Source organism: Mauremys reevesii, linkage group 3, assembly GCF_016161935.1.
Source record: "Mauremys reevesii isolate NIE-2019 linkage group 3, ASM1616193v1, whole genome shotgun sequence".
Lineage (NCBI taxonomy): Eukaryota > Metazoa > Chordata > Testudines > Geoemydidae > Mauremys > Mauremys reevesii.
In genome coordinates, this window is record NC_052625.1 from 102,640,533 (window position 1) to 102,666,476 (window position 25,944).

The window sequence follows — 25,944 nt, forward strand, 5'->3', positions numbered from 1 at the left end:
ATAAATAAAAGAAAATCTCTAACCGCAATGATTTACTTGTACTGAAATGAGACATTTGTGGAGATTTTTAGGACAAATAATTACATTTTTTTAAAAACAACACAACTATCCATCTAAGTTGCTCTCACCTGTAAAAGCTGGTATTGCCTGAGGTTTTACAATTCTGCTCCAGTTATTTAGCAGACTTCCCATATGCAAAATGAATTGGAACTTTCAGATGAAAAAAATATGTCACTAGTCAGATAATTAAAGGAAACTAACAGTGGTTCACTGTTAATTTAACATTCCCTGCAATAACATTATCATAAATGAACTCATTTGGTATTAATGTGAATTTTGTGGTATACAATACTAGATTAAATTCACTATAATTTACCATTAATGAGTGTCCACTTGTGTGCCAGATTAATGACAGTAGCAGAACATTACCAGCATATGGTTTCGAAGTCTGGTGGAAAAAGCCAGTTAAGTAATATAAAAGTACCTTCTGCTTAGTAATGAAAATGAGGAAGTATCTCACCAGAAACATTTTAAAGAGATAAAAGAAATGCACATTTAATGTGAGTATCATTGTTTATTTTAACCCAACATTCCTGCTTTTATTTTCAATATTATTCCTTATAGAGGTGTGATATATAGCTGCGGCAGACGAGTAGACACATGCTCAAATCTACAAAGGAACAATTAGGCTTTTGAGGGAATTCTGCTCATGGTATGTGCTAAGCAGGAGTGTGGGGGGAAAACCAGCATCAGGTTTGGGTTTCAGTCACAAGGTTCAGTGAACCCATTTTGTAACCTCATCTATATTTGAGATGCAGGCATCAGTAATGGAAGAGCTAGAACCTGCGGAAAACTATGTGGGTCTGGAAGGCATCTTGAGTTTTGGGGACTTTTTGCTTTTCTTTTGTGCCTCATGGAGAAAAGATTTTTGTTCCTGTTTGGAGACTAGTCCCACCCTAGACAGTGCTTCCTTTGGGAACTTAGTTTGCAAGGAAAGCTTTGACTCTGTGCCCCGGTCACTGGATTCATACACGAGAACTTCCCTGAGGAGGCCATTTGAAGCAGACTGGGTCAAGGGATTTGGGGGTAGGGGCAGCAGTGACTGAGGGATTTATTCCAAAAGCATGACATGTTGGTGAGGAAGGATGTGCCTGCTGGATCCCAAGCACTGAACTAGGCTGATATCCCTTCTGGTGATGTCCCTATTGGATTCTTGTCTGGAAGGGAGGAAGGCAGAGGCTCCAAAAAGCACGCCAGACTCAGAGTCCCTGCAGGCTGAGAGCAACTGTGATAGAACTCCCTTTCTATGGACCCTGAGAGGTTCTTCTCACAGCTGGAGCAACTCTTGGCCTTTTGGCTTGCTCTGTTTGGATAACTCCATCACACTAGGGGACAATGGAACAAATGGAGGAAAGAAGTTCAGTGGGTGGTCTCATTCAGGGAATCACTCTTCCTCTCCCATGCTTCCTCCTCTCACCCTGCAAAAAACGTTTTGTCCCCTACATGAAAAGGGCAGAAGGGGAAAAAACACCAATCACTGATGCCCCAAAATTTTGCTTTAAAAAGACAGGCCTCTAATGTACAAGACAAGAAAATGCTGAGCTGCTGCTGTTTGTGTTGTAGACGGCAGAGAATCCAGACTGAAAGTGGAATAGGTGTGGTCAACTCTAAAATTCCTCCAGTATTAGCAAGAAGAGAGATGCAAATCCAGGTATCTGAGATTGTGGGCAAGGACACAATTGCCAGAATTGTAAGTTCTGAAGTAGATTCTGGATTGTATCTGAAAGTACACCTCTAAATGCTGGCATCCTTTTCAAACTAAAACACATAGCAACAAGCAAGAAAACTAATCACTCTGGATAAAATCGACTCCTGTAAACAGGGCTAGCACTAGGCTCGATGTACCATTAGAGTCTCACTTCAGCTTGATGTTAAGGGTTTAAACTGGATTTAAGTGGTGCATGGGGTCTTGTGCTAGCCATTTGCATACGGTGAATTATACTCGGGGTGCCTATTTCAACAAGGACTAAAGCCCAGATACGAAACTGCGCATGATTGGAAATTTTATTCTGCAAAAGAAATGGAATAATCCTAATCTGGCCACAGTACAAAAACTGAACACAAAAATCACAGCAAAATCAGACTTCTCAAACATCAATACTAGCCTATAAAATATGATTTGTGGTTCTTCCCAGACCTATCCTACACTTCACTTATAGTTCACCTCTCAATCCAGGCACAACAAGAAAACAGAAGCATTAAAGGCAAACAATTAGAGAAACACAGTCTTCACACTAATAGTATTTATCATTTCTGTCTCTCAGATTTTTTCATTATTATTTTATTCCTGGATTTAGACAATACAACTATAAGAGAAGCATGGGGCTGAATGGGCAGAATCACAAACATTTCAGTTTCAATGGATATTAGAAAAGATTAATCTGTTTCGCATGTGTTACTCCAGTTTGTCAGCAAACTCTTCCCAGACTGTTTTTCAGTTCTAGTTCATATTCAGAGCGACACACTGTTCAGCAGCACAGTGGATGTCAACAATAATCACACCCACGCTGCTAACATTAATGATGTTCTGTGGACAGCATGTTCCATGTATACGTAGAAATTAAAAATAGTTTTATATCAAAAAAGAAAGTATTTCCACAAATTTCCCTTTTATAATAGCAATCACAGTTTTGTGCATAGCCTCTTTCCTGGGAATTAATGACTGACTGGGGTAAATGGCTCGAGGGCAATTTGGACCATTAATTTCTCCCAAATGATCATTAATCCCCAGGAAAGGTCAAGTAACTCAGCTGTTATTGCTGGAACTCTTCAGCTGTTGATTAAACTGTAACATACGAACATCTTTTAATCTCCCTCTTTTGGTTTTATTAATTTAATTGGTGAGTGAAGCTCATGTAAGTCCAAGTTTAAAGAGACTTGCTTCAACTAATCATAGAACAGGTCAGTCTCTGCAAGCTCCCTTCCAAACTCTGCTAGAGCCCTCAAATTTCAAAATATGCTATTCTGGCTGTGGGTTGAGCAGAGGCTGCCCCTTGCGCTGGTCTGTGTAGCAGTTCAGTGATATGGTTAAGTGGAGTCTAAAATTAAATGACTCAGTCATTTCTACACTTAGTTTATAATTTAAACTGTTGTGCCAAAATTCAAGTCTTGATTGAATTTTCTGGCCTTTGGAGAATTAATACAGATACTTAACATTACTGGAATAGAATACAGTATAGTTTGCTTTAATCAATAGCAAAGTAATAGCTATTAAAACCTCTGTAAAGGCATTTACAACTAATTAACTTTAATATGGGATTCAGTTTACTCCCTACAATAACTATAAGATGTATCTTCTTACAAATGATATTTTAAAGATTTTAATGGAGACTATTGTACAACACTGGATTGGACGGTCTAAAAGATATACTTTGGGAATTATTTTGGGGAAGTTCTATGGCCTATATTATATAGGAGGTCAGACTAGATGATCACAATGGTCCCTTCAGGCCTTGGAATCTATGAATCTGAGCATCTGAAAAGGCAGTGTTTTTTTCATTATTAGGTTCAAAATAAAATAAATGAACACTCCTTTTGCCTATCTACTCATTTTTAAACAATTTTTTATAAACCATCATTTGCAAAGATCTTCCACAACACACACACAAAAATACAACTCCACATATCCAGGATAAGAACCCTATAGAAGTACTAACTTCAGTTAAAAATATAGATTCTCCTTACACCAGATGCAACTTACAGAGAGCTTCTGATTTGCAACACAGAGAGGAGAACCAGGCCCACTTTCAGCAGACCTTAATAGCACGTGCAGTTGTAACCTGCCAGTTTGTACACCACTGAAGAGACTTACTTAAGTAGTTAAACCTCCATGGTTAGCAAGTGCCCAGAATTCTTATATCTGAGCTCAAAAGTCTTTTAAAAAAGATAATTGAATTCTCTCTTTTACAGTACAGCAATATTTTAGAATAGCAATGAAAGCAAGACATTGTCCCATTCTTACTTTGATGCTTCTGTTACTAACCTGATGCCAGCTGACTTTGCTTTCAGGTCATTCCAGCGCTGGTTCATGTCATCAAGTCGGTGCTGGAGCAGTGCCGCTTCCTCAGAGTTTCCCAAGGCTTTTACCATTTTCTGTCTGTTTCCATCAATGCTCTTGAAGATGTCATTGTGGGCATCAATCTCAGCCTGGATGTCCTAGAAAAACAAAGAGAAAAAAACTCAGGCATGTTAGTTCTGTAACTAGAGCAGAAGAGATATATTTGTTACGAGCCTCCTCTTCCTCCCGAATGAAATTTGCCAGTTATCAAGATTGGAACACTGGAGCTATTTTGCAACATTTTCTACTAAATAGAAATTTTGCCACTATCTGGACGTTTACAGAAAAGAGAGCCACATTTGCATGAAATCTGTACTTGTGAAATTTCAAAGAGTTGCCAAAGGAGGAAGTAACTCAAGCCCAGGCTGTCTAGATGACTGACCACACAGCTAGGAGCTCTGTTTCCACCACCAATTAGCCTTAATAGTACTTTGCAATTGTATAGCACTTTACCACCATTAACCCTCAAAACATATAGGTAATTATCATTATCCCTATTTTACAACTGGGGAAATGTGAGTTATAGATATTAAGTGGGTTGTTCAAGACTACACAGCAAGCCAATGTGGGAACTAAATCTCCTGAATTCTAATCCTATCCTAAAGCCTTCAGACAGCATCCCCCAAAGCAGGTGACTTGACCTTTCTGGCTGGCACTTTCAAAAGAGCTAAAGGGAGAAAAGAACTCAACTCCCATTGACATTGCATTGCTATTATTAATTTTTTATTTTATAATTGGAGATATACCAATCTCCTAGAACTGGAAGGGACCTTGAAAGGTCATTGAGTCCAGCCCCCTGCCTTCACTAGCAGGACCAATTTTTGCCCCAGATCCCTAAGTGGCCCCCTCAAGGATTGAACTCACAACCCTGGGTTTAGCAGGCCAATGCTCAAACCACTGAGCTATCCCTCCCCCCAATAAATAATAAAAATAGCAGTTAGGTTCCTCACTGTCCTTTATGCCTTTGAAAATCTCCCCACCTGACACCTGTCTATGTGGCTGCAGAAATGAAGTCCCCGACCTCTTCAGATGTCATTTAAGGTGACTACTAGTATCCTCTTTTTCCTGCACTATACAACATTTACAAATGCACTCCCAAATCTTGACAGGCAAAAAGTATGTAATCTCAAGCTTCATCACACTCACTTGCCCCTTAGCTCTTTAAAATAAAATACAGCAGGAATTTCATGTATGTATCCAATGAGATCCACTCACCCTACAGTGCTTTAGGCTACATATTCTAGTTAGAAACATTCACAGTGTATTTCTGCACATTAGAACTAACTTTACTGATTCTACTACAGCAATCACTAAAAATCTTTTTCCAGTTCAACTACTGTACACTAGCTTTTGCTATATATGAGAGGGCAGTATCTACAATAGATACTACCACTGGAAAAAAAAACCAATTAACGTAAAAAGTTCTTCATTTCCCAACCCTCCAAATGAAATGGAGTATATTCTCTGATCTCACATCTGCCCCAAAAGACATTACTGTAGTCCATCAAACCAAGCACTTCCCAACCTTCATTAAAATAAAATGCAACAGCACTGACTGACATTGAAAGAAGCTCCAGTGTGATTGGCAACTGTTTTGTAACATCTGTGTATGAATGTATAAACAGACAAATGTAAATGAATGAAAGAGCCCTGGGATGCGCCCTGCAAATCTCAACGAGATCAATCAACAAAGATCATTACAGAAACCTGGTACAGATACAAACAAAATCTTTCTTTTTCAGGGGGGGAACAAATTCAGCAAGTATGAAATCCCCTAAAGGTTTAATTCTTCCAAACTCTCTTCAACACAGGCTGTCCTTCCCCAGTGGGCTTTTAAACACACCCCCAAGTGGGTGGTGCTGCAGCTAAAAATGGCTGCTACGCATACAACAGACATTTGAGAATGCACTGAATGTTGATGTTCATTTGAGATGCTGTGAAACTTATAATTATACTCCTTCAAAAAATCAAATGAACAGCTGAAAAATGAAATATTTGGGGGAGGCAGAAATCATGGACTGCAAAAACATGTATATATCTGCTCCTTCACAGGGCAAGGCAAGTAAATTACTCCCTGTGCCGGTGAACATGGCACAGTAACTGCGCCTGGCACTGCCACTGAACTGCCGTGTGGCTTTGGGCAAATCACTTTGCTATTCTGTGCCTCAGCTTCATCCATGTAATATAGGGAAAATGATACTTGTTCTGCTTTGAAGAGCTAGATCATATTATATTTCTCATCATGCTGAGAACAAACCTTATGAAAGGGGTATTACCGGAAAGAACTTGCACTGCAGTACTGGAACCTGAATTAGGCAGCAGCGTCATCACATTCCAACAACTCTCTGTGGGTCTGATCCTTCAAGTTCATACATGCAGGCAGATCCCTGCAAATGTGTAGACACCTTAACATCAACTAGACTGTCAACTAGACTCTGCACAGTTGCAAAGGGCTGATCTTGTAAGAATGAGTGACTGGGTAAGATGTTCATAGATAATAGAGTGGTGTTGACAATGAACTATGTATTTCACAGACCTAACCATACCTCCATTTCCAATCTTACCTCTCCCTCACCTAAGTTGCAAATCCAAGGTTGCCAAACTGATTTCTAATTTTACGACAAGAATATTTATTTTGGGCTATTTAGAACCTCAATGCAAAATTTCAGCCTTTATTTCATTTAAAAGAGATACTGGTTATTATGTACACTTAGAAGGTCAAAAATAATGTTTCTTTCAAAACGGTTTTCATTCTTGTATTTGAAAAATGCCATGTTATGTTGAACAAGGCACTATGAATTTGTTGTGTTTGCGTTCGCGTTCCTGTTGATATGATGCATTTATGATGCCCATTCTACTGACAGCACAGTTCACTGAATAAGCTTTATTAATTAACTTGTCTTTCTATTGTTGACCTTCTCCGGTTAGACAGAAACAAATACTACCAGTTGCTACATAAATAAACACAAAGTGATATATGGTGTATGAGTTTCCACAAGAGCAGAGACCTGCCTCAACAGAGCTTATGAAGACAATCAGAACAGGGGCTCCCCTGCTACAGACATCAGAAAGCCCATGGCACAGATCGCTGATGGGCATGGGCCATTTACAACGATCGCATAGTTTAAAGCCACCCCCTGGCTCACTCCATCCGCCCCTCCCTCTGTCGCTCACTCTCCCCCACCCTCACTCACTCACTTTCACTGGGCTGGGGCAGAAGATTGGGGTACAGGATGGTGAGGACTCTGGTTGCAGCCAGAGATGAAGGGTTTGGGGTGCAGGAAGGGCTCTGGGCTGGGGCCGAGGGGCTTGGGGTGCAGGGTGGAGCTCCAGGCTGGGGGTGCGAGCTCTGGGGTGAGGCTGGGGATGAGGAGTTTGGGGTGCAGAAAGGAAGTAGCTGGCTAGGGCAGGGAGTTGGGGCACGGGAGAGGGTTGGGGTTAGGGTTAGGCTTGTGGGCTCCGGGAGAAAGTTTAGGTGTGGGAGGGGGCTCAGGGCTGGGGCCAGAAATGAGGAGTTCAGGGTGCAGGAGGGGGCTTTGGGCTGGGGCACAGAGAGGGTGAGTGATACGGCTGGGGGTGCGAGCTCTGGGGTGGGGCTGGAGATGAGGGGTTTGGAGTGGAGAAAGGAGGTAGTGGGCTAGGGCAGGGAGTTGGGGTGCAGGAGGTTGGGTTTAGGGTTGTGGGCTCTGGGAGGGAAGGGGCTCAGTGCTGGGGCAGGGGGTTAGGGTGCAGAAGGCAGTGATGGATGTGGGCTCTGGGAGGGAGTTTGGGTGCAGGAGGGGGCTGAGGCAGGGGTGCAGGAGGGGGTGCCAGCTCTGGGAGGGAGTTTGGGTGTGGGAGAGGACTCAGGGCTGGGGTGCGGGAGGATGTTCAGGGTGTGGGTTCTGGGCGGCACTTACCTCAGGTGACTCCCGGAAGCAGCCAGCATGCCCAGCTCTAGGTGGAAGGACCAGGGGCTCTATGCACTGCAGTAGCACAGACTGTGCCACTATAATTACTGCCACTCATGTTTTTGTTTAGATTTTGCTTGTTTATTTATATACGTGTTTCCGCAATGTTACATGCAGAACTACAATATTTTCCTCTGAAAAAGGTCTTCAGCGCCCACCCTCCACTAATGGTAAAAATATGGCAGGTTGGAGAAAACTCCTTATTCCCAGCCTGTGGTTTAAGCAGAACAAACAATGACTTTTACTTTTTAAGTAAAAGGTAAAATCTCACTCTTCTATTCTTAAGAAACTGGAACCCCAGAATATTGCAGTTATTTGGTAATAGGTACTAATGCACAGAAGTTATTTTATTAGCCACTGTGGATAAAAAGATGCATGTCAGGCTTCCATAAATAGCTTGTTAAAGGTATACAAACCCATATTAAATAATAATATAGTTTAATAGTTGAAATCCATTATGGAAGAGTCCTATACAATTTAATACAAAATTATAATCTTTCTATAGGTTTCTTTGTAACAACTGCATATAATTTAATAAATATTTTTCTTCTCCTGTAAAAATTCTATAGGGTTTTACCGAATTTCTATAGAACGCCATTAAAGTTCTATAAAAAGCTATTGCTTTCATTCCCAGCAAACTCAATAAGAGTTTCCCATAAAGCAGAGACTATAGTAAAGTTTTAAGAGTGAAAATCCCCAGAGGACAATACCCCCAGGCTACTTCACCATTGTGGCTTTATTTTGTCACTCTCTCCATCTGCCACCCTCTAACTCCTGACCTCTGAGGGTTATGAGTGCTCCACAAGGAAACTCAAATGCCATGGAAAGCTCTTTCAATTGGAATAACCCATGAGTGTCAATTGCAACCAAATGGAACAGCATCATGCCAGACAGACATCAGCCAGGACATCTCTATTTGGTCAATACTAAGGAGGGCCCACAGTGGGTAGCAAGGTAGTAGAGGCTCCTTAGGGCAGACTACTTGCTCTGTTTTGAATCAGATACATTATTATATTTACCTTCTACTGCTGTAAATTGCCTGTGAGCGCACTTGTAAGTCAGATTCAACGTTCACTAGCCTCCATTGCAGCAACGGCTACACATTTCTTATGAGGAAGAATACACATTAATTATGTGCTTTTCTTCACCCCCACCCCCCCAAAAAAAACCTGCCACCAAAGAGAGACAATTAAGAAATAGAGGAGGATAGCCTCAAGAGGTACTTTCTTCTGGCCTCAGAAGATAATTCTGACTTTTGAAGAATTCCTCCCATCTCCCATGCCACAGAAGCCTGCAGTTGTCTGCTTTTAGGCAATCAATTCAGAAGGAATTCACACAGAGAAAAGCAGCACACATGTACACACAAACCCTTGGGTAGAACTGCCACCATCATAAATCCAGTACTGGCAGAACTACACATTAAAGAAAGACATTAAACCTTCTAAAATGTCACACAGACAGCACTGCCTATTCATTATATCTATTGTGATTACTGTGTAAGTAGGTCAAAGCAGTCTACAAAAGCAATTGACTCAAGTATGACAGTAACTTAATTACTGTTTAAACTCTCTGACAATTTCTAAAAACGTTTCAAAGAAAAAAACCCTCTGGATAATATTTTTCATGTCTTTATTTTCGATGCTCAGATTATCAAAAGTCTTGCATTGTAGCTTTGGGTTTGCAAGAAGCTGACTCAACTCTCAATCAAACCTGTCGAAAAGCTTAACAGGGGACATGACACATGGTTAAGGATTCTTTTAACTATTTGTTTTCTAAGATTTTAAAGAGTGTTGATATGTTTTAATTTACTTGATATTGGAAAACTTCTGCAGCCTAGTTATGAGCAGTGACTGAACATCTGAAGGGCGGCATAAATCTAGTTCTACTAATTCCAGAAGTTACATCTTTGGGATTGAATAAAGCCAAAGCAGCACAACCCTCTTCAGTGTAATGTGACTCTGCTTTTGCATATGGTTTGCTCAAGCTTTGGGAATGCCATCTGGTTTCTGCATTACCACCACAGTAATAGCACTTGTAATTCTCTCCTTACAACATATAGTCATGCTTCCAGAAAGTTAGAAGTAGCTGCAAAGCAGGACCTCTCATGATTCTAGTATTCCTGGCAGCAAACCATTCTGCCAAAGGATAAACATGACGTGTGCATGTGTTTATTGATGTCATGATGGGAAAGGCACACGAGGAAAAGTTGTTCTGAAAATACATGTTTAAATTTCTGATCACAGTTCAAGTAGTGAATGTTGAACGGATATTAACATTCTTCTGCAGTACTTAGTTATTCTCCTATACCATATTAGAAAACCCAACACAAAAGATAAAAGGATTCAGCAAGCTGTAGGCAAAAAAGCATAGAAAGACAAGAGATTTGTAAATTCTGCCTTTTGTCTAAAACTGCCACAATCAATTCTTTTAACACGAATAAGACACTGGATGTCTTTCACTGACGCATTCAAAAACCCAAAGGAGGATGTGAAATGTGCAGAAACCAGGGCTCTATGTGGTACAAAAGAAATACATAGTGCTAGTACCACAGCTACTTCCTAAACATGTCATTAAATGGCCCAAAGGCACCTAGAAGAATGAAGCTTACTAAACATCTGGTGTCTGACCTAAGCTTTTAAGACTAACAGCAGCAATTACAGCACAAATGTCCAGATATTGCCTACAATTACTGACTCTCAGAGAGGTTAAGTGTAGCAAATGATTCGTGTTACATGTACTATATACTTATTAAGAAAAAGCACATGTACACACAAACTAACAGACCATTTTGTTGTCATAAACTTCGTCACCTGCTGTTACCAGCTGTCACTGGAAGACACTTTTTCATTCATAATGGTGGACCTGCAGTACAGTACCCATCTCACTGTCTCTGCAAACTAGCTGCTCAGTCGCAGATGAAACTGCAGTTGAAGATACTGCAGAAAGCTAACACCTATCAATCTTTTCAGAACAGTGGTACTACTGATTTTGAAATAAAATGAAATCATTAAACAAACCATTCCTCCTATGAGAAGAATAAAAAACCTTCACTGTATTCAACAAATAGTCTGAGTTCAGTTTCCATCAGGGACTACATTGGTAATGTCTCTTTTAGAGTTGTTTAGGTGACAAGTGTTTATTTGCAACAAAAATTGCATACAGGGTGTGAACAGTTTTTAGGATTTTAGGGCATAGGTGTGTGGCTGTCTCCCTTTCCTACCAAATCTTGCAATAACCTACAATTATTTTAAAAGCTGAACGCTTAGGAAAAATAACATTTATTCACCCTCCCAGCTGTGGCTCTGTATAACACCAGCAGATTTACTGTGTATTTTCCATGGAAAAAAAAGACTGCATGAAAACACAGTAAGTGGAGCCAAACTAAAGATTCTGTTACATGAACACACACTACTGGTCTCAAAAGAGCTGACACTTAGGTGAAAGTGATACATTTTAGATGAGTCCAAGTACCATAAACTCTAATCAGTGTAATTGCTAAACAACCAAGCATCCTGCCTCACAACATTACTGTTATCAGGGTTTTAGATAAGGGAAAGGCTAACTAGCTTGGGATGAAGAAGAGGTGATGAAGGTGTGGGGAGAGTAGTATTCCTATTTGATGAAGTCATTCTACTGTTAAATTCAATCAGATCTTTTAGTTTCACAAAAATAATTTTCAGTTAAATTAACAGCAAGTGATGGAGCACTCTCTCCGGATGTCAAATTCCATGAAATCACAAGTACCATGAAAAGCACCCTTGTACTCAAGGCTGAGCGATGCTGAATATTTCTGTGACTTATTTTATGAAAGAGAGAGGTGATTGGCAGAGTAAATGCTACAACAATACCTTTACAGGCTGTGAAGGAAGAAAGAGAGAGGGAGTACTACTTTTCAATATTTGGGAGTTGACATTTAAAGACCTAGACAAACAGAAAATGAAGTTGGGAAAATTAGAATGACCTGCCCTTTTGTTTCTTTATTTGTTTGAAAAAATAATAAATACTTGAAACTTGTCTCCTCGTACCTTTTCAAATTTTGTCAGCAACTCCCGTAAGCTGAAGTTCAGGCCAATCATGGTTAAGTGTTCCTTTGAGCCTACATCTTTCTGATAAAGATCCTCCAGTCAAGTCTATAGCCGCCAAAAAGTTTTGTTTTTTTCCAACTATACCTCCTTTAAACCCTTAGGAAAATCCTGAGCACGTACCTCCCTTGCACTGTACTCCTTCGGTGGCAGCTGATATTGTATCAACATTTTAGTGTTCCCACTGTACCCACTTGTTCTTATGGGCTGGGCAGTTCAGAGTGAATGGAATCGATGCTATTTGTTCTGTTAACCAGGTTCCATGATGCTGGCATGTTCTCCTCGTCTCTCTAGACGACCCAGGATTCCCTTTTGTTCACCCCTCTAATGACCTGCAGGTCCCAACTGTTTTCTGCTGGGCCCCAAGCTCAACGTTTGGTCTCAATTACACACAGCATAAGGAGCTATATCCTCGTGGTGTGCAGAAAGAAAAAAGCAAACTATTCCAATCTCGCTCCATTCAGGAGATTTTTCCCAAAAACACATTTTTGGGTAGAGAAACCAAAAGCCATCTTCTTTAGAGGGATTAAAATAGGGTGAAGTAAACTTCGGTCTGAAGAAAAAGAAGAGATCACCAAAACGCTGGACAGGAGGCACCCCTTCTCTCACTCTCTTTCAGCCACCAGCAGATGTGTTGCTATGGTAATGACCAAGCTAGTTTCAGTCAATTTCCTTCTGTCGGCCTAGTGTAGGGGATGCTGTAGAGCAACAGAATTAAGGCCCAGTTAAAAAAAAAAAAAAAAAAAGTTGCTTTCCCTACTTAAGCAAAACCTCCAACAAAGGATCACACTGTAACCTCTAAAACCTTTGCTGGGGATTTCATCTATAGATTCCCTTGCTGCTCTGACAGCAGTGTGCTAATCTATTCCCCAGCATTTGTTTATTGTTTTACTCAGCATCCTCCCTTCCACCACCCCCCATGCTGCTCAGCAGCTAAGCTCACTCCCACTTCCTGGAGGCCTCCCTTGCTGCAAAACATTAATAATTCTAAGAAGTGCAAAACTCCTAGACCATCAGCCCCCCACTTCTCTACTTACTCATCACACTTCCCTCTCCTCAAGAGGAAACTGTGATATTTAATTGTTAAATAGTTTTTTTTAAACTATTATAGTAGCTGTAATATTGCAACAAAAGCCCCCCCCCCACACACACACGTACGTTTTATTACTTCATATGCAGATTGTTTTCATCTGAGGCCTTTGCTCTCATTTCAGCAAGAAACCTGACACCTGAAGTTTGGATACTAGGAAATCTCAATTTAAAATAATTTCCATTTGAAACAGTAAACATGTGCGTGGCGCCCTGTTATAGCTATCAATGTTTTCTGTACATCACTTATTATTCAATTGGCAAGTGCTTCAATATGCTTTCCAGCAAGTGAAAAATATAGTAATAGTTTAAAAACAACCCTAACAGTCACAAAATCTCTCTGTTATGGCTATCACTCACATCACCCTTCTGTGAGCCATGAGATGGTTTCACTTTTTTTCCTTATTCATTATGTCACTATTTAGAGGGTCAAGAAAATTATTATATGACAAAACTGCTTAAGAGACAGATTGTTCACTGTCTGTGGTATAGTCTCTGGGGACTGGGGGATGTTTTTAAGATGAACATGTTTTGTAAAATACATTAACATGAGCAGGATTTTACTGCAATTATTGGTCTTTATTTTGTTTACACGTATATGTATAAATATGTTACACACATGAACACACCCAAACAAACTAGACAAATGTTCTACAGAAATTAAATTATATTTATAATATTATGTGATAAAATTAGAATAATTTAGCTATAGAGTTGCCAATTTCCTAATTGCAGAAAGCCAAACACCCTTGCCCTACCCCGCCGCTCACTCACTCCATCCCTCCCCCTCCATCGCTTGCTCTCCCCCACCCTTGCTCATTTTCATTGGGCTGAGGAATGGGGTGGGGGTGCATGAGGGGGCAAGGGCTCTGGCTGGGGGTATGGGCTCCAGGGTGGGGCTGGGGATGAGGGGTTTGCAGTGCAGCAGGGGGCTCTGGGCTGGGAGGTGAGGCTGAGGGGTTCAGAGTGTGGGAGGGGGCTCTGGGCTGGGGAATGGGATTGCAGTGTGGGAGAGGGCTCAAGGCTGGAGCAGATGTGCGGGAGGGGGTATGGGCTGTGGGGTTCCGAGTGCGGAAGGGGTCTCCGGGCTGGGGCCAGAAATGAGCGGTTCGGAGTGCGGAAGGAGTCCAGGCTGAGGCAAGTGGTTGAGGTGCGGGAGTGGGCCCAGGAGACGCTGACTTCAGGCGGCTCCCGGGAAGCGGTGACATGTCCTTCCAGTTTCTAGGTGGAAGGGGAGCCAGGAGACTCTGTATGTGCCCACAGGCATTGCCCCTGCGGCTCTCATAGGCGGCGGTTCCCGGCCAATAGGAGCAGCAGAGCTGGCGCTCAGAGCAGCGCCCGCAGGCAGGGGCAGCGCATAGAGCCTCCCTGGCCACCCCTTCACCTAGGAGCCGGAGGGACATGTCGCCGTTTCCCAGGATCCATGCGGAGCCAGGCAGGAAACTGGGCAGGGAGCCTGTCTGCCCTGCTGAGCCGCCAACCAGACTTTTCATGGCCTGGTCAGCAGTGCTGACCAGAGCAGTCGGAGTCCCTTTTCGACCGGGTGTTGTGGTCGAAAACCAGACACCTGACAACCCTATTTAGCTAACCAAATTCATAGACAGGGAATCAGGAATTGTTTATATTCGTTCAATTTTTTTTTTATGGAAAGCAATAAACTATCAATACGTTACTAGTGAAAAGTGAGTTCAACTACTTCTGACTATATCTGTATTCTGCAAAGACTCTTCTCCTCTTTTGTAGTCTGTATTTCCCTTAAATTAAATTTCTTTTCATAAACTCTATAAAACTCCTAAATAGTTAAAGAAACATGACTCAAATTGAATCCTGATCCCTGAAAACCTGCATTTTACCTCCATAACAAAGGCTGCCAGATGGCTTGTAGGATTGGTAGTTCACATAGAGCTTTCACCTGAGGTGGCTGGTTTCAAATTTGCATAAGGAGAGTTACTAAATAATAGTTGTTCTCCAACAGACTTGCTGGTGGCCTCTGTGCAGTTCAATCCACACCACAAGACAAACACATTGGCACTTACTGGCCCCATTGACATTTAAGCACATACATTAAGGAACAAATGGACACGGAGACTGAACTACGTGCTTAAGGTTCGCTCACACTGGCACATCGTTTTGGGGTTATATGCAAGGCTGCTGCAGTGTTGTTGTGCTCCAATGACAGAGGAATGCAATCACCAAAGCTGTCCATCTATCACATTTTACCAGCACTAAAAATGCACTTTTAGAAAATACATTTTAAACAAAATGAGTTTATTCCCAAGGGTGACCATCAGGTACTGGATTTAAACATACAAGGATCTTTGGCAAATCCTCAGTTGATGAAATTGACATAGCTCCACTGAAGTCAAGGGAGACATAAAATTTACAACAGCTGAAGATCTGCCCCCTATGAGCAGTTCAGAGAGTAGGATTCTTTACCTGCTCACCAGAACAGATAGGTAAAGTAAGGGGGTTGTGCACCCTCCAACCAACTCACAACATATAAAGTCTTGTTAAAGGCCCATTAGTTTTGATGGTGCCCCATCAAAGTCAGTGAAGAAAGCAAGTGTTAAAATGTTAAGCTACCAAGTCAATTTTTTTTTATTATATTAAGAGTTTTCCTCTTTTTATATAAAGGCTCATTTTAAACTCCCTAATCTTCTATAATGGAGCCTGCTAAGATCTGAAATATAGACTAGTCTGACTGAGCACAGTTAATATGTCTAAAACCAATTTTCTTCTTTTCTAAATTAACAATTTACTGAAAAATCTGAAAATATAGAGTGTCAGGGCCTTAAGACTGTATCTGCCCTGCACGGGGATTCCAGTGAATTCCTGTTTCAACAAAACCCCACTTCTTTCCTGCAGGACACAGAAATTTTAGGCCTGATTCTTATTGACACTAAGGTCCCTTTCCATTGCACTGGCAGCGTAAAGGGGTTGGCTTTAAAGTTGGCATAAATTACATTTATACCCACTTCAGAGGTGTCTTTACCCTAGGGGAGTTTTAGTGTAAATGAGAATAAGGCCCATGACCTGTACACAAAGTGCATACGTCAATTTCTGTTTGACAGGCACACTCTTACGTTGCATAGTTGGAGACCGTAATGGGCAGCTCCCAGCTACCTATCCTATCATTCAAAAATCATACATTCCAAAACAAGATACATCTTACATGAGATGTAGAAAGGTAAGTAGAGTGAGGTGGAAATGTATTGAACTGTTCTGTAGAATTCTGTGAAAAATGTTCCAATACACAATGTACTATTAGACAAACATTTTCTGTAAATTGACTCTTCAATCTGAACTGTAAAAGTAGCAATAAAAGAGTGTTCTTGATGCCCCTTCACATGAAATGAAAATAGACTAATATTCACAAAAGTCTCCATTTGTAAAAGAAAAAAAATCCTCACTCATTTAGCTAGATTCTATTTTGCCAAATACTTACTATAGCCTTTGTGGGAAAATAATTCTGTAGACATTGAATGGTGGTGTTGGGTATGAGAGGTACCAACCATGCTATATATATACACACACACACCATAAAAAGTTACACTATTTATTTCATATTTACTGTTTAAATTTTCATGATCAGCATCGTCATATTGTTAACATCTATTGTTGATAACAAAAATGGAATAGTATAATGAAAGGTACAGCTCACACAAAAGTTTTAATAATTCAATACCAGAGTTCTAAGAAGCTGACATTCTGCCAGTTTAAACCTTCATGCAAATACCTCTGTGCTAATCTTCTAGGGATGAAACAAGCTTACCACTAACAGTACAATAACTTACTCCTGGGGGAATTCTGCGTCACCGCACATGCGCAGAATTCATGTGCCCCACAGACTTCTTTGCTTCCTTGCAGAAAAATGACTTCTGAAAGGGAAGCAAAGGGAAGCTGCAAGAGCAGTCACATGTCCCTCCCCGGCAGTGAAGGCAGGTTGGTTCAGGTGAGCGGAGCAGCCAGTATTCCTGACTAAATCACCAGAGTGGGAAAGCTGGGCACTCAGGTATGTGTGTGTGTGTGTATGAGTGTGAGAGAGAGAAAAATACTGTCCCTCTCGCTCGCTATTGCGGCACGCTCGGTGTGGAGGGACAGGGCTTCAGGAAGGCATGGGACAGGCTCTGTCCCCTCAAGCAGAGCAGAATGTAGCAGCCTGCCTGCTTAGTGAATTGTTCCCATTGTCTTTGTGAATTCCCCCAGAAGTATAAAACAAGTGTAAAAGTTTTAAGGCACCTTTACATTGCTAGAGAGGTGTAAAGGTCAGTATGGCCTTATAAATGCTTCATTGATTAGAACTGGTCTCACTTTTTGGACTGAAAAAATTTCCTATCAAAATGTGCTCCACAAACTATTTGCTACTTCCTTTTCTGGAGATGGTTAGTAGCCCATATAAATTGTGAGTTTGATTCCCCAGTCTTCACTTGCCTATGATACAACACTGAGCATATGGCTGCATGTATTTGTTGACTAATAACTAGCAATAAAGGGTGAAACCTATCTACATTGCTATTTGGCAAGGGGCTTTGGGGGATTTCCTCCAATGCTCCCCACTTCCATTCTCCATGCATTGTATTGTAGTTTAAATAAATTACTGAAATAATTGAAACCGGAGTGATTATATTGTATTATTTTGACAAATAAAATATGCAGAATTTTAAAACATTGTGCCCAGAATTTTTATTTTTTTCCTGCAAAATTCTTAATTTTTTGGCACAGAATTCCCCCAGGAGTACCAGTAATAGAACTTAATTGCACGTATCATTTTCACAAACAAAATTCACAAAGGGATTTCCAACAGGTATTGGGAATGTTCTAATACATTTAGCACATTGTTCCTGAAGAATGTTATCACACACATTAAAATTGTTGTATATAATTATACTAGTTTTTCTTGGTTCATTTTAAATAATATTGCACACATTACAAAGGAGTAACAGAGCATTTTTAGCATGGACTTCAGTGGAATTACTAATGATTTATTCTGTATCTAAAAGGACAATCAGTTCCAAAGCATTTATTCCTTGGTCTAAATAAAGTGGCCAACACTGCAAATAGTTATTACAGTGCATATCCATAATCACATGCAGAATCCATTAAGTCCATGCTAGATTTAAATCTGCAGGATTTAGCCCAAAATTGTATGCTTGGGGAAACAAAAACAAAAAGAGCGAGAGAGAGAAAAAAAAAACACTACTTCTACTATAGTCTAAATTTGGCAAGATCTAATGCAGGAATTCTATGGATAATAGCAGAATGGAATGTCTGAATGTTTAGGGCTCTAAAAAGAGAGTCACCACTAAAAAGCAATTTTATCAAACAATGATGCAGTAGCCACAAGTAACTGAAAGCTGGACAACTACAGATTACTAGTGCAAGTGAACCAGTGGAATCAATAAAATTGCATATTTCATAGCCACAAGAAGGAAAAATGTCTGATTGATTTTCACAAGATCCCTACAACACTAAGGTTGATTCACAGTACAGTTGCAGCCTTAAGTTTACAGGAATATCTTTCAAATAAGACTGTGCACTGAACTTCTCTTTGTACACAATAATAAAGTAAGTGTTGGGACACATCAACACACTCAAAACAGTTTGCTTAGTATTCAAGGCCATGTGCAAAACAATGAACAATGTCAAAAACATTACCACCACCTGACTTCAAAACCTAACAAAAAGTGTCTTCCAAGAGGAATTCAACTACGATTTTTTATTTCAACAAAAGCTAAAGTCCAAGAATTTATGAAGCAGGTTTATACAGAATTCCTACCTGTATGATTCACAACAACAAACAACAACAACAAAAAGATAAAACTAACAGTGTTTCTCAGAAGAAACAGAAGTAAACCATATGGAGGTCAATAGGTGGTTACAGCAAATCAATACATCATGGCTTTGCTCAGAATGTATGGCTTTGGGCAGGGGAGGAAGATTCACTTGTTCAAAAGCCATCCTGGTATTTTTCTCCCCACGTAAAACAATTTGTGATGGCAATTTGATCCAAACTGAAAAAGTCAAATCTACACTCCCCTCTAACTCCTCTGTTAGATCAGAGTTTACAGTATGAAATTAAATAGCTCCAAGAAGGCTCTTATTATGTGGCATTAAATTCATTATGTATTAACGAAAACACCTCAGTTCCATTAACAAGACTCTACCAGTATGAAACATGTCTCCCAGCTAACCTCAGCCAGCAGCCGAGTCAGCTGCAACATTTGAAGTGATATACATCCCAAAAGGTCATTGAGAATCTGCCAATAAATGGGGGGAAATTCCACCATGGTGGGGATGAGTCAATAAAAAAAAATAATACTTTATAATGTGATAGCCTCAATAATCTCTTATTTTGATAACTGCTCTAATAGAGAAACTATGAGAATATTTAAATTGCAACAAGCTGCATGGAAAGGTTTATAGGCCCCTTTCACATATCAGCAATTTAGAGCCAAAAAATTCTGTAATATTTTTTTTTTCAAACGAAACACAAAAAAAGCTCTCATTCCTCTTTGCTACTTGATATTTAGATGAATCGACCAGCCAGGTGCAACCCTGTGCAACCTCTGAAGTACCTAACAACAAAGACAATCTTTATTAGGTGAATAGAGATAACATAAGTACTGATAACAAAGACAAGTTAATGTTTCATAATGGTGACCTTCTTCAGAAAATGAAGTATCAGACAAGACATAAAATCTCAAGAGGACAATAGGTGAAAATTCCAGATGGGACACTGAAAATACAAGTCTTTGGAAAAGGCAATAAAATGTCACCAATAGTAAAGTTTTTTGGGGGAAGTGGGGTGTGTGTGTGATTTTTTCCAATTCTCTGAATCACCCATACATTTCAAATCTATATATCCATATTAAAATATTATTGGTATTGGATATGGAACTTTCAAGTTATTTTTATTTCTTTTGACGTCTTAGAAGCACCTATCCCCAATGGCTCTTGGTTGTTGTATACATTTCAAACATACACAGACCACAAAAACCCAGAAGAGAAGACAGGCTTGGTCCAACTGAGACGACGGATGGGATGGGGTGGGGGAAATTGATTTTAAGCCACCATTGTGCTTATTCCACCCTAGAGTCACTGATGGCCAAAGCACACCTCAAGGTAACTTGGAGCAGCCTAATGGCTGCTCTAAATTGTGCATTCTGGAGGACTAGCCAGAGAACCATGCACTCTGTCCCCACCCCTTCCATTTCCTTCCTATCCCCTCTCTGTTCTACATGGGAGGAAGTGAAAGTGGGTAGGGAACAGCTGGCTTTATTGCCACACAGGGCGGGATAATGCACTCTATGGGGGTGTGATTTCTAAAGCACACTAACATGTTGCAAGTTAATTGGTTCATGTAGATCCTGCTGGTGAGCACTAGGAGTTCCCTGGTCCAACAGTCTACAACCTCTAAAAGTTAAGCAAGAAAATAATACTTCTTTAAGAATATATTTGATTATATACGCTTATCCTCTCCTGGTCTTGGCACAGAACTAGAAGTCGTGAAACACTTGCGTTCACATGCACAGATCCCACTGGAAATTATCAGGAGCTAAACAAAGCAGTTTGCATGCAAATCCACCAATACTATATTTAGCTGTGCTCTCTTTCTCTTTGCATGGAAAGTGTTTACACTTGTATGTATGTAAGTTTCCCACTCTAATCAAAATGTTTAAAATGAACCAAGGTGACAGTCTAGTGGGACTGAAACAAGATTTCATCCTAACCACAGTGGCACTCCAAACACAAAACTGACATTGTGGTATCTCCGGAGCTCTCAAGTGCCTTGAGTGAGGCAAGTGTCACAGGTTGTTTTCCAGCTACTCCTCCACCTGACTGAAAGATGTTTGACCAGCTCTGGATGGGGCTGTGTTAAGCCTTTCATTTGGAGGCAAGATTTCTGCATCATGGAACCTTTTGGGGCATAGGGTAAGATGAGGACAAATCTATGGTTCTCATAGTTCCTGTTCCCCAATTCCCAGAATAAAAGTTACCTTAATTAAAATTTGGGATTTTTAAATCCAAGGCAACACTGAAAATAGAGCTTAACATCTCGCATTTTCCTGCCATAACTAAAGATATTTTCTATCCTCCTGGCAGATTAAAGACATACCATATGACAAAAAATGAAATATCTGTCTTTAAAAAGATTTGCTAATCTGCAAAAAGTGGCAATTGATTTCTATTTTATTAAACCACAGAGGATTACCAATCTCTCAAGAATTAGAATTGACCCATCAAAAGATGATTAGCAATTTAGCAAAACATTGTTTTGTTGACAAGTTCCCAATCCCTCCAGTATGAAGGATATGAAGCATCATACTTAAATTACAATGGTCTTCATAAATCACTGAAATACTACCTTAAATTCCTTGACACTGGTGTTGACTTCTGGCCAGCTCAATACCTATGGATCTATAATTCATTCGAATAACATACTGTAGTTTTCTCTGAGTTTACCTTCAAGCAATGGCATTTATACTCAAGTCCCTGACAAGGAGACCAAGCCATTCCTTCTGTACAGCATCATTCATCATATTGCCACATTGCAAGGGTACGCGGACTGATACATACTATTGACTGGGTCTTTCTGTATTTTAGAACTTGCTGTATCTTGTCTTATATTTTCAATCAATTAAATGTTCATATCTCAGGAAGAACACTTTTCGGTGAAGATCACATTGGCTCTAGTCACTTTTCAAACAGGTATTATTCTCTCAATTTACTGTGAACTCAAGCCACATAAGAAGCAAGAGTGTTGATTCTAGTCAGAACTGAAACTTTCGCTAGGGCGGCTTTTTTAATGTCAAAAGATTGTAGTTTCAGATCAGCCATCCTGGCACCCATAACCTTTCATAAGATGATCTTTCCTATTTGAAAAGAGACTCAATATGTATTGATTTATTCTAAACCGTGTTTTTTTCTTTTTGAAAATCTATTCTGTGGTATTTCTTCCAGCATGAAAGCCAGCCTGTTCTTCAGCGATGATATTGTCTGCTTGTGGCTTCAATCTGTTCAATATGACTTTCAACGTTACTTTGCTGGGATAGCTAATTAAGCTTATGGTCCGGTAATTTTGACACAGTTGCAGGTTGCCTTTCTTTGGCAAAGTGATGATTAGTGACTGTGTCCATGTGGAGGGCCACTCACCAGTCTGCCAGATCTTGTTGCACATCTTGGTGAGTACATCCACTACTATTTCTCCTCCAAATTTCATCAATTTGGCTGGGATGTTGTAAATACCTGTAGCCTTTCCGTTCTTGAGTGATTTCACAGCTGTTTCCACTTCATGTAGTATTTGGAAAGTCATCCTTCTCTGTTGAATCTGGGCTGTCTAGGACACTAGGATTTCCATTAGTCTGGTGCTTGTATAGATCAGAGCAGTAGTTTGTCCACCTATTGATGATGTCCCTTTCTTCTGTAAGATTGTTCCCTTCTTTGTCTTGAATTGCGTTAGTTTTAGTCCATCTTTCCTTTGTCAGATCTTGTACAACCTGGAATGCTCGTTTGCTATTTTTATTACTGATACATTCTTCAATTTTAGAGCATTGTTTTTCAATCCATATCTCCTTGGCCACCTTCATTCCTTTCTTAATCTTTCTGCCAATCGCTTTGTATTTATCAGCTCCCTCCGTGCTGTTCTTGTCTTCCAAGTTCTCTTCTAATGTCACACATTTGTAGTATTTCATATGTGACCTATGGTTTTGTCTTCTTACGCTGTTTCCCAAGGATGTCTATTGCTGCCTCATTCATTACAGCATTGAAATTGTTGGTCATTGTTTCTATGTCTTCCTCTAGAGCAAGCAGTGGGGCAAATTTTTCGCCAATCATTACTCAGAATGACTCTACAACGTTTTGGTCTCTGAATCTTTCTACGTCAAACTTGGTTCTGGTGAACTTTGGTCTGACGGTTTTCCTTAGCCGCAGCCAAAAATTTAGCATCACAAAGTCGTGATCACTTCCAATATCAGCACCAGAGAAGCTTCTTGTTTTAGCTCTGTTAATCCCAGAACGAAATCGGTTTTGCACCATGATTTAGTCAATCTGGCTGTGATGTAGACCATTAAATGTGTGCCATGTTGATCGTCTCAATGCCTTATGTGCGCCTAATGTGTTTGCAAGAACCAGATTATTATAGCCGGAAAACTCAGAAGTCTCAATCCTCTCTTATTGGTTACTGCATTACAGAAAGGGCCACAATAAATCTCACCAATTTGCCTGTGCATCAGTACCCACTTTAGCATTCCAATCTCCTTGTACAATCAGGATATCTTTCTTGTGTACCTTATCAATGATGTCTTGGAGCAGATTGTTAATATCTTCAATTTGGTCATCGTCATAGTCTGTTGCAGGGGCATAGACTTGTACCACTGTGATATTAAATGGTACTGCCTTTAGACAGATGTCCAGCAGGCTTAATACTGAATTCTTGATATCTTTATGCACAAGAAATCCTAGACTGTTGACATGTTTGTCCTCTCCACTGTAATAGAGTACATGGCCTTCTTATGTTAGTACCTCTCCAAAGTTCTTCCATCTGACCTCAGAGATTCCTAGGAGGTGCCAGATGTATTGTTCCATTTCGTATGTGAGTTCTTTGAACCTCCCTATTTGTCTCAATGTCCTTACATTCCATGTGGCTATGGTGATGTTATCTCTTTATTGGGGTTATGCCAATAGTATACTTGTTGCATCTGCCCTTGTGGGAGACAGATGGCGTGGTCATTATTAACCCAGGCTGAGATCAATCTGGTATGGACATCGTTGACTTGCTCCCTCACTCTCACAGATCTTGGGAGACAGGCCAGTCCTCGCTTATAGACAGCCTCCCAACCTGAAGCAAATACTCACCAGCAACCACACACCATACAACATAAACACTAACCCAGGAACCTGTCCTTGGAACAAAGCCCGATGCCAGCTCTGTCCACATATCTATTCAAGTGACACCATCATAGGACCTAATCACATCAGCCACGCCATCAGGGGCTCGTTCACCTGTACATCTACCAACGTGATATATGCCATCATGTGCCAGCAATGCCCCTCTGCAATGTACATTGGCCAAACTGGATAGTATCTATGCAAAAGAATAAATGGACACAAATCTGACATCAGGAATCATAACATTCAAAAACCAGTGGGAGAACACTTCAACCTCTCTAACCACTCAGTGACAGACTTGAAGGTGGCAATTTTGCAACAAAAAAACTTCAAAAGCAGACTCCAAAGAGAGACTGAACTCGAATTAATATGCAAATTAGATACAATTAACTCTGGCCTAAACAGAGACTGGGAATGGTTGGGTCATTACACTAATTGAATCTATTTCCCTATGTTAAATTCTGCTCACACCTTCTATGGGTCATCTTAATTATCACTTCAAAAGTTTTTTTTTCTCCTGCTGATGATAGCTCATCTCAATTGATTAGACTCTTCCTGTTGGTATGCATACTTCCACCTTTTCATGTTCTCTGTATGTATAAATATCTCCTGTCTGTATGTTCCATTCTATGCATCCGAAGAAGTGAGCTGTAGCTCACGAAAGCTCATGCTGAAATAAATTTGTTAGTCTCTAAGGTGCCACAAGTACTCCTCTTCTTTTTGCGGATACAGACTAACACAGCTGCTACTCTGAAACCTGTCATCATATGGTGTGTCTTGGGTAAATTTCTAACCTGGCGGAGCCCATCTTTCTTCAGGCAGCCCCCTTTTAGTCGCCTCTTATGACATGCAGGAGGAGCATTGGGCCTATTCTGTCCCCGGATCCACAGGACATCTTTATGTCAAAAAAAGAAACCCTCTCACTTTCATATCACACATCCAATGCAGAAGGTCACAAACATGGTCACCACTGAGAGCAATAATTATTTCCATGACAAGGACAAAGAGGCAAGTTAATATTTGGCCTTCATTAATTAAGTTGCCATCTAGTAATTAGACCATCAAGCTTTCCTTTCCTTAGTGGCCAGAAACTGAAGTTACTATGATAGGACTTAATTGCTCCGAAAATAACTCCTCTTTTTTTCTTGGTAACTTTGTTTATTCTTTTTGCTGATGCACTAAAAACTGTTTCTTTCTAATGGATCAAAACACCTCCAAACTGTTGCTGAACCTAGGTTAAAAGGCCTTCAAATCAGATTTGGCTCTATTGATATATCGTACAAGGCAATAACATTTGGCTCTAGTTACATAACACACTATCATTAACACTTCAAATACACTCCCAAAAACAAAGACTTGACTGAGAAACACATGGTTTATGAATTTTAGGACATTCACGTTGCCATTTTGATCATGAAGCCTTCTCCGTAATTGCTTGTTCCTGCAGAAGTGCTAATTCAAACCTTTTCTTCTACCTCTAGCTCAAGAAATTAAAGGTGATCTTGTAGCCCAAATATACTCTAAATGTGCTTTTATTTTTAACCTGTTAATTATTTTCTGGTTCATTTGCTGCCACATACCTTTTATTTACAAATCAGCTACCTGAACCCTGAAATCAGAGATTCATTATTAAAAAAAAAAAAAAGGTGAAAAGTCAGAAGACATCTCTAAAAGAAACATGTCTGTCAACAGAAGAATTAAAAGTCACACATGAAATGGATGGCCTTATTAACTAAAATATAATTAATAGCCATAAATAATATTACAGGAATAATTTCTGATAACTGGCCAAGATTAAGGAGTGAAAGCAATCCTAAAT

General features: G+C 40.2%; 1 protein-coding gene across 6 annotated transcripts in view; it reads right to left on the bottom strand.

The window, feature by feature from the left end:
* The window catches only part of UTRN (utrophin), a 576,172-nt gene that overhangs the window by 192,959 nt on the left and 357,269 nt on the right, over nt 1–25,944 (bottom strand). For all 6 annotated transcript variants that reach the window (XM_039528635.1, XM_039528634.1, XM_039528636.1 and 3 more), the window contains one exon: nt 4,043–4,215. In XM_039528635.1, coding sequence (XP_039384569.1) covers nt 4,043–4,215 — 173 coding nt within the window. The remainder of the gene's footprint in view (nt 1–4,042; nt 4,216–25,944) is intronic.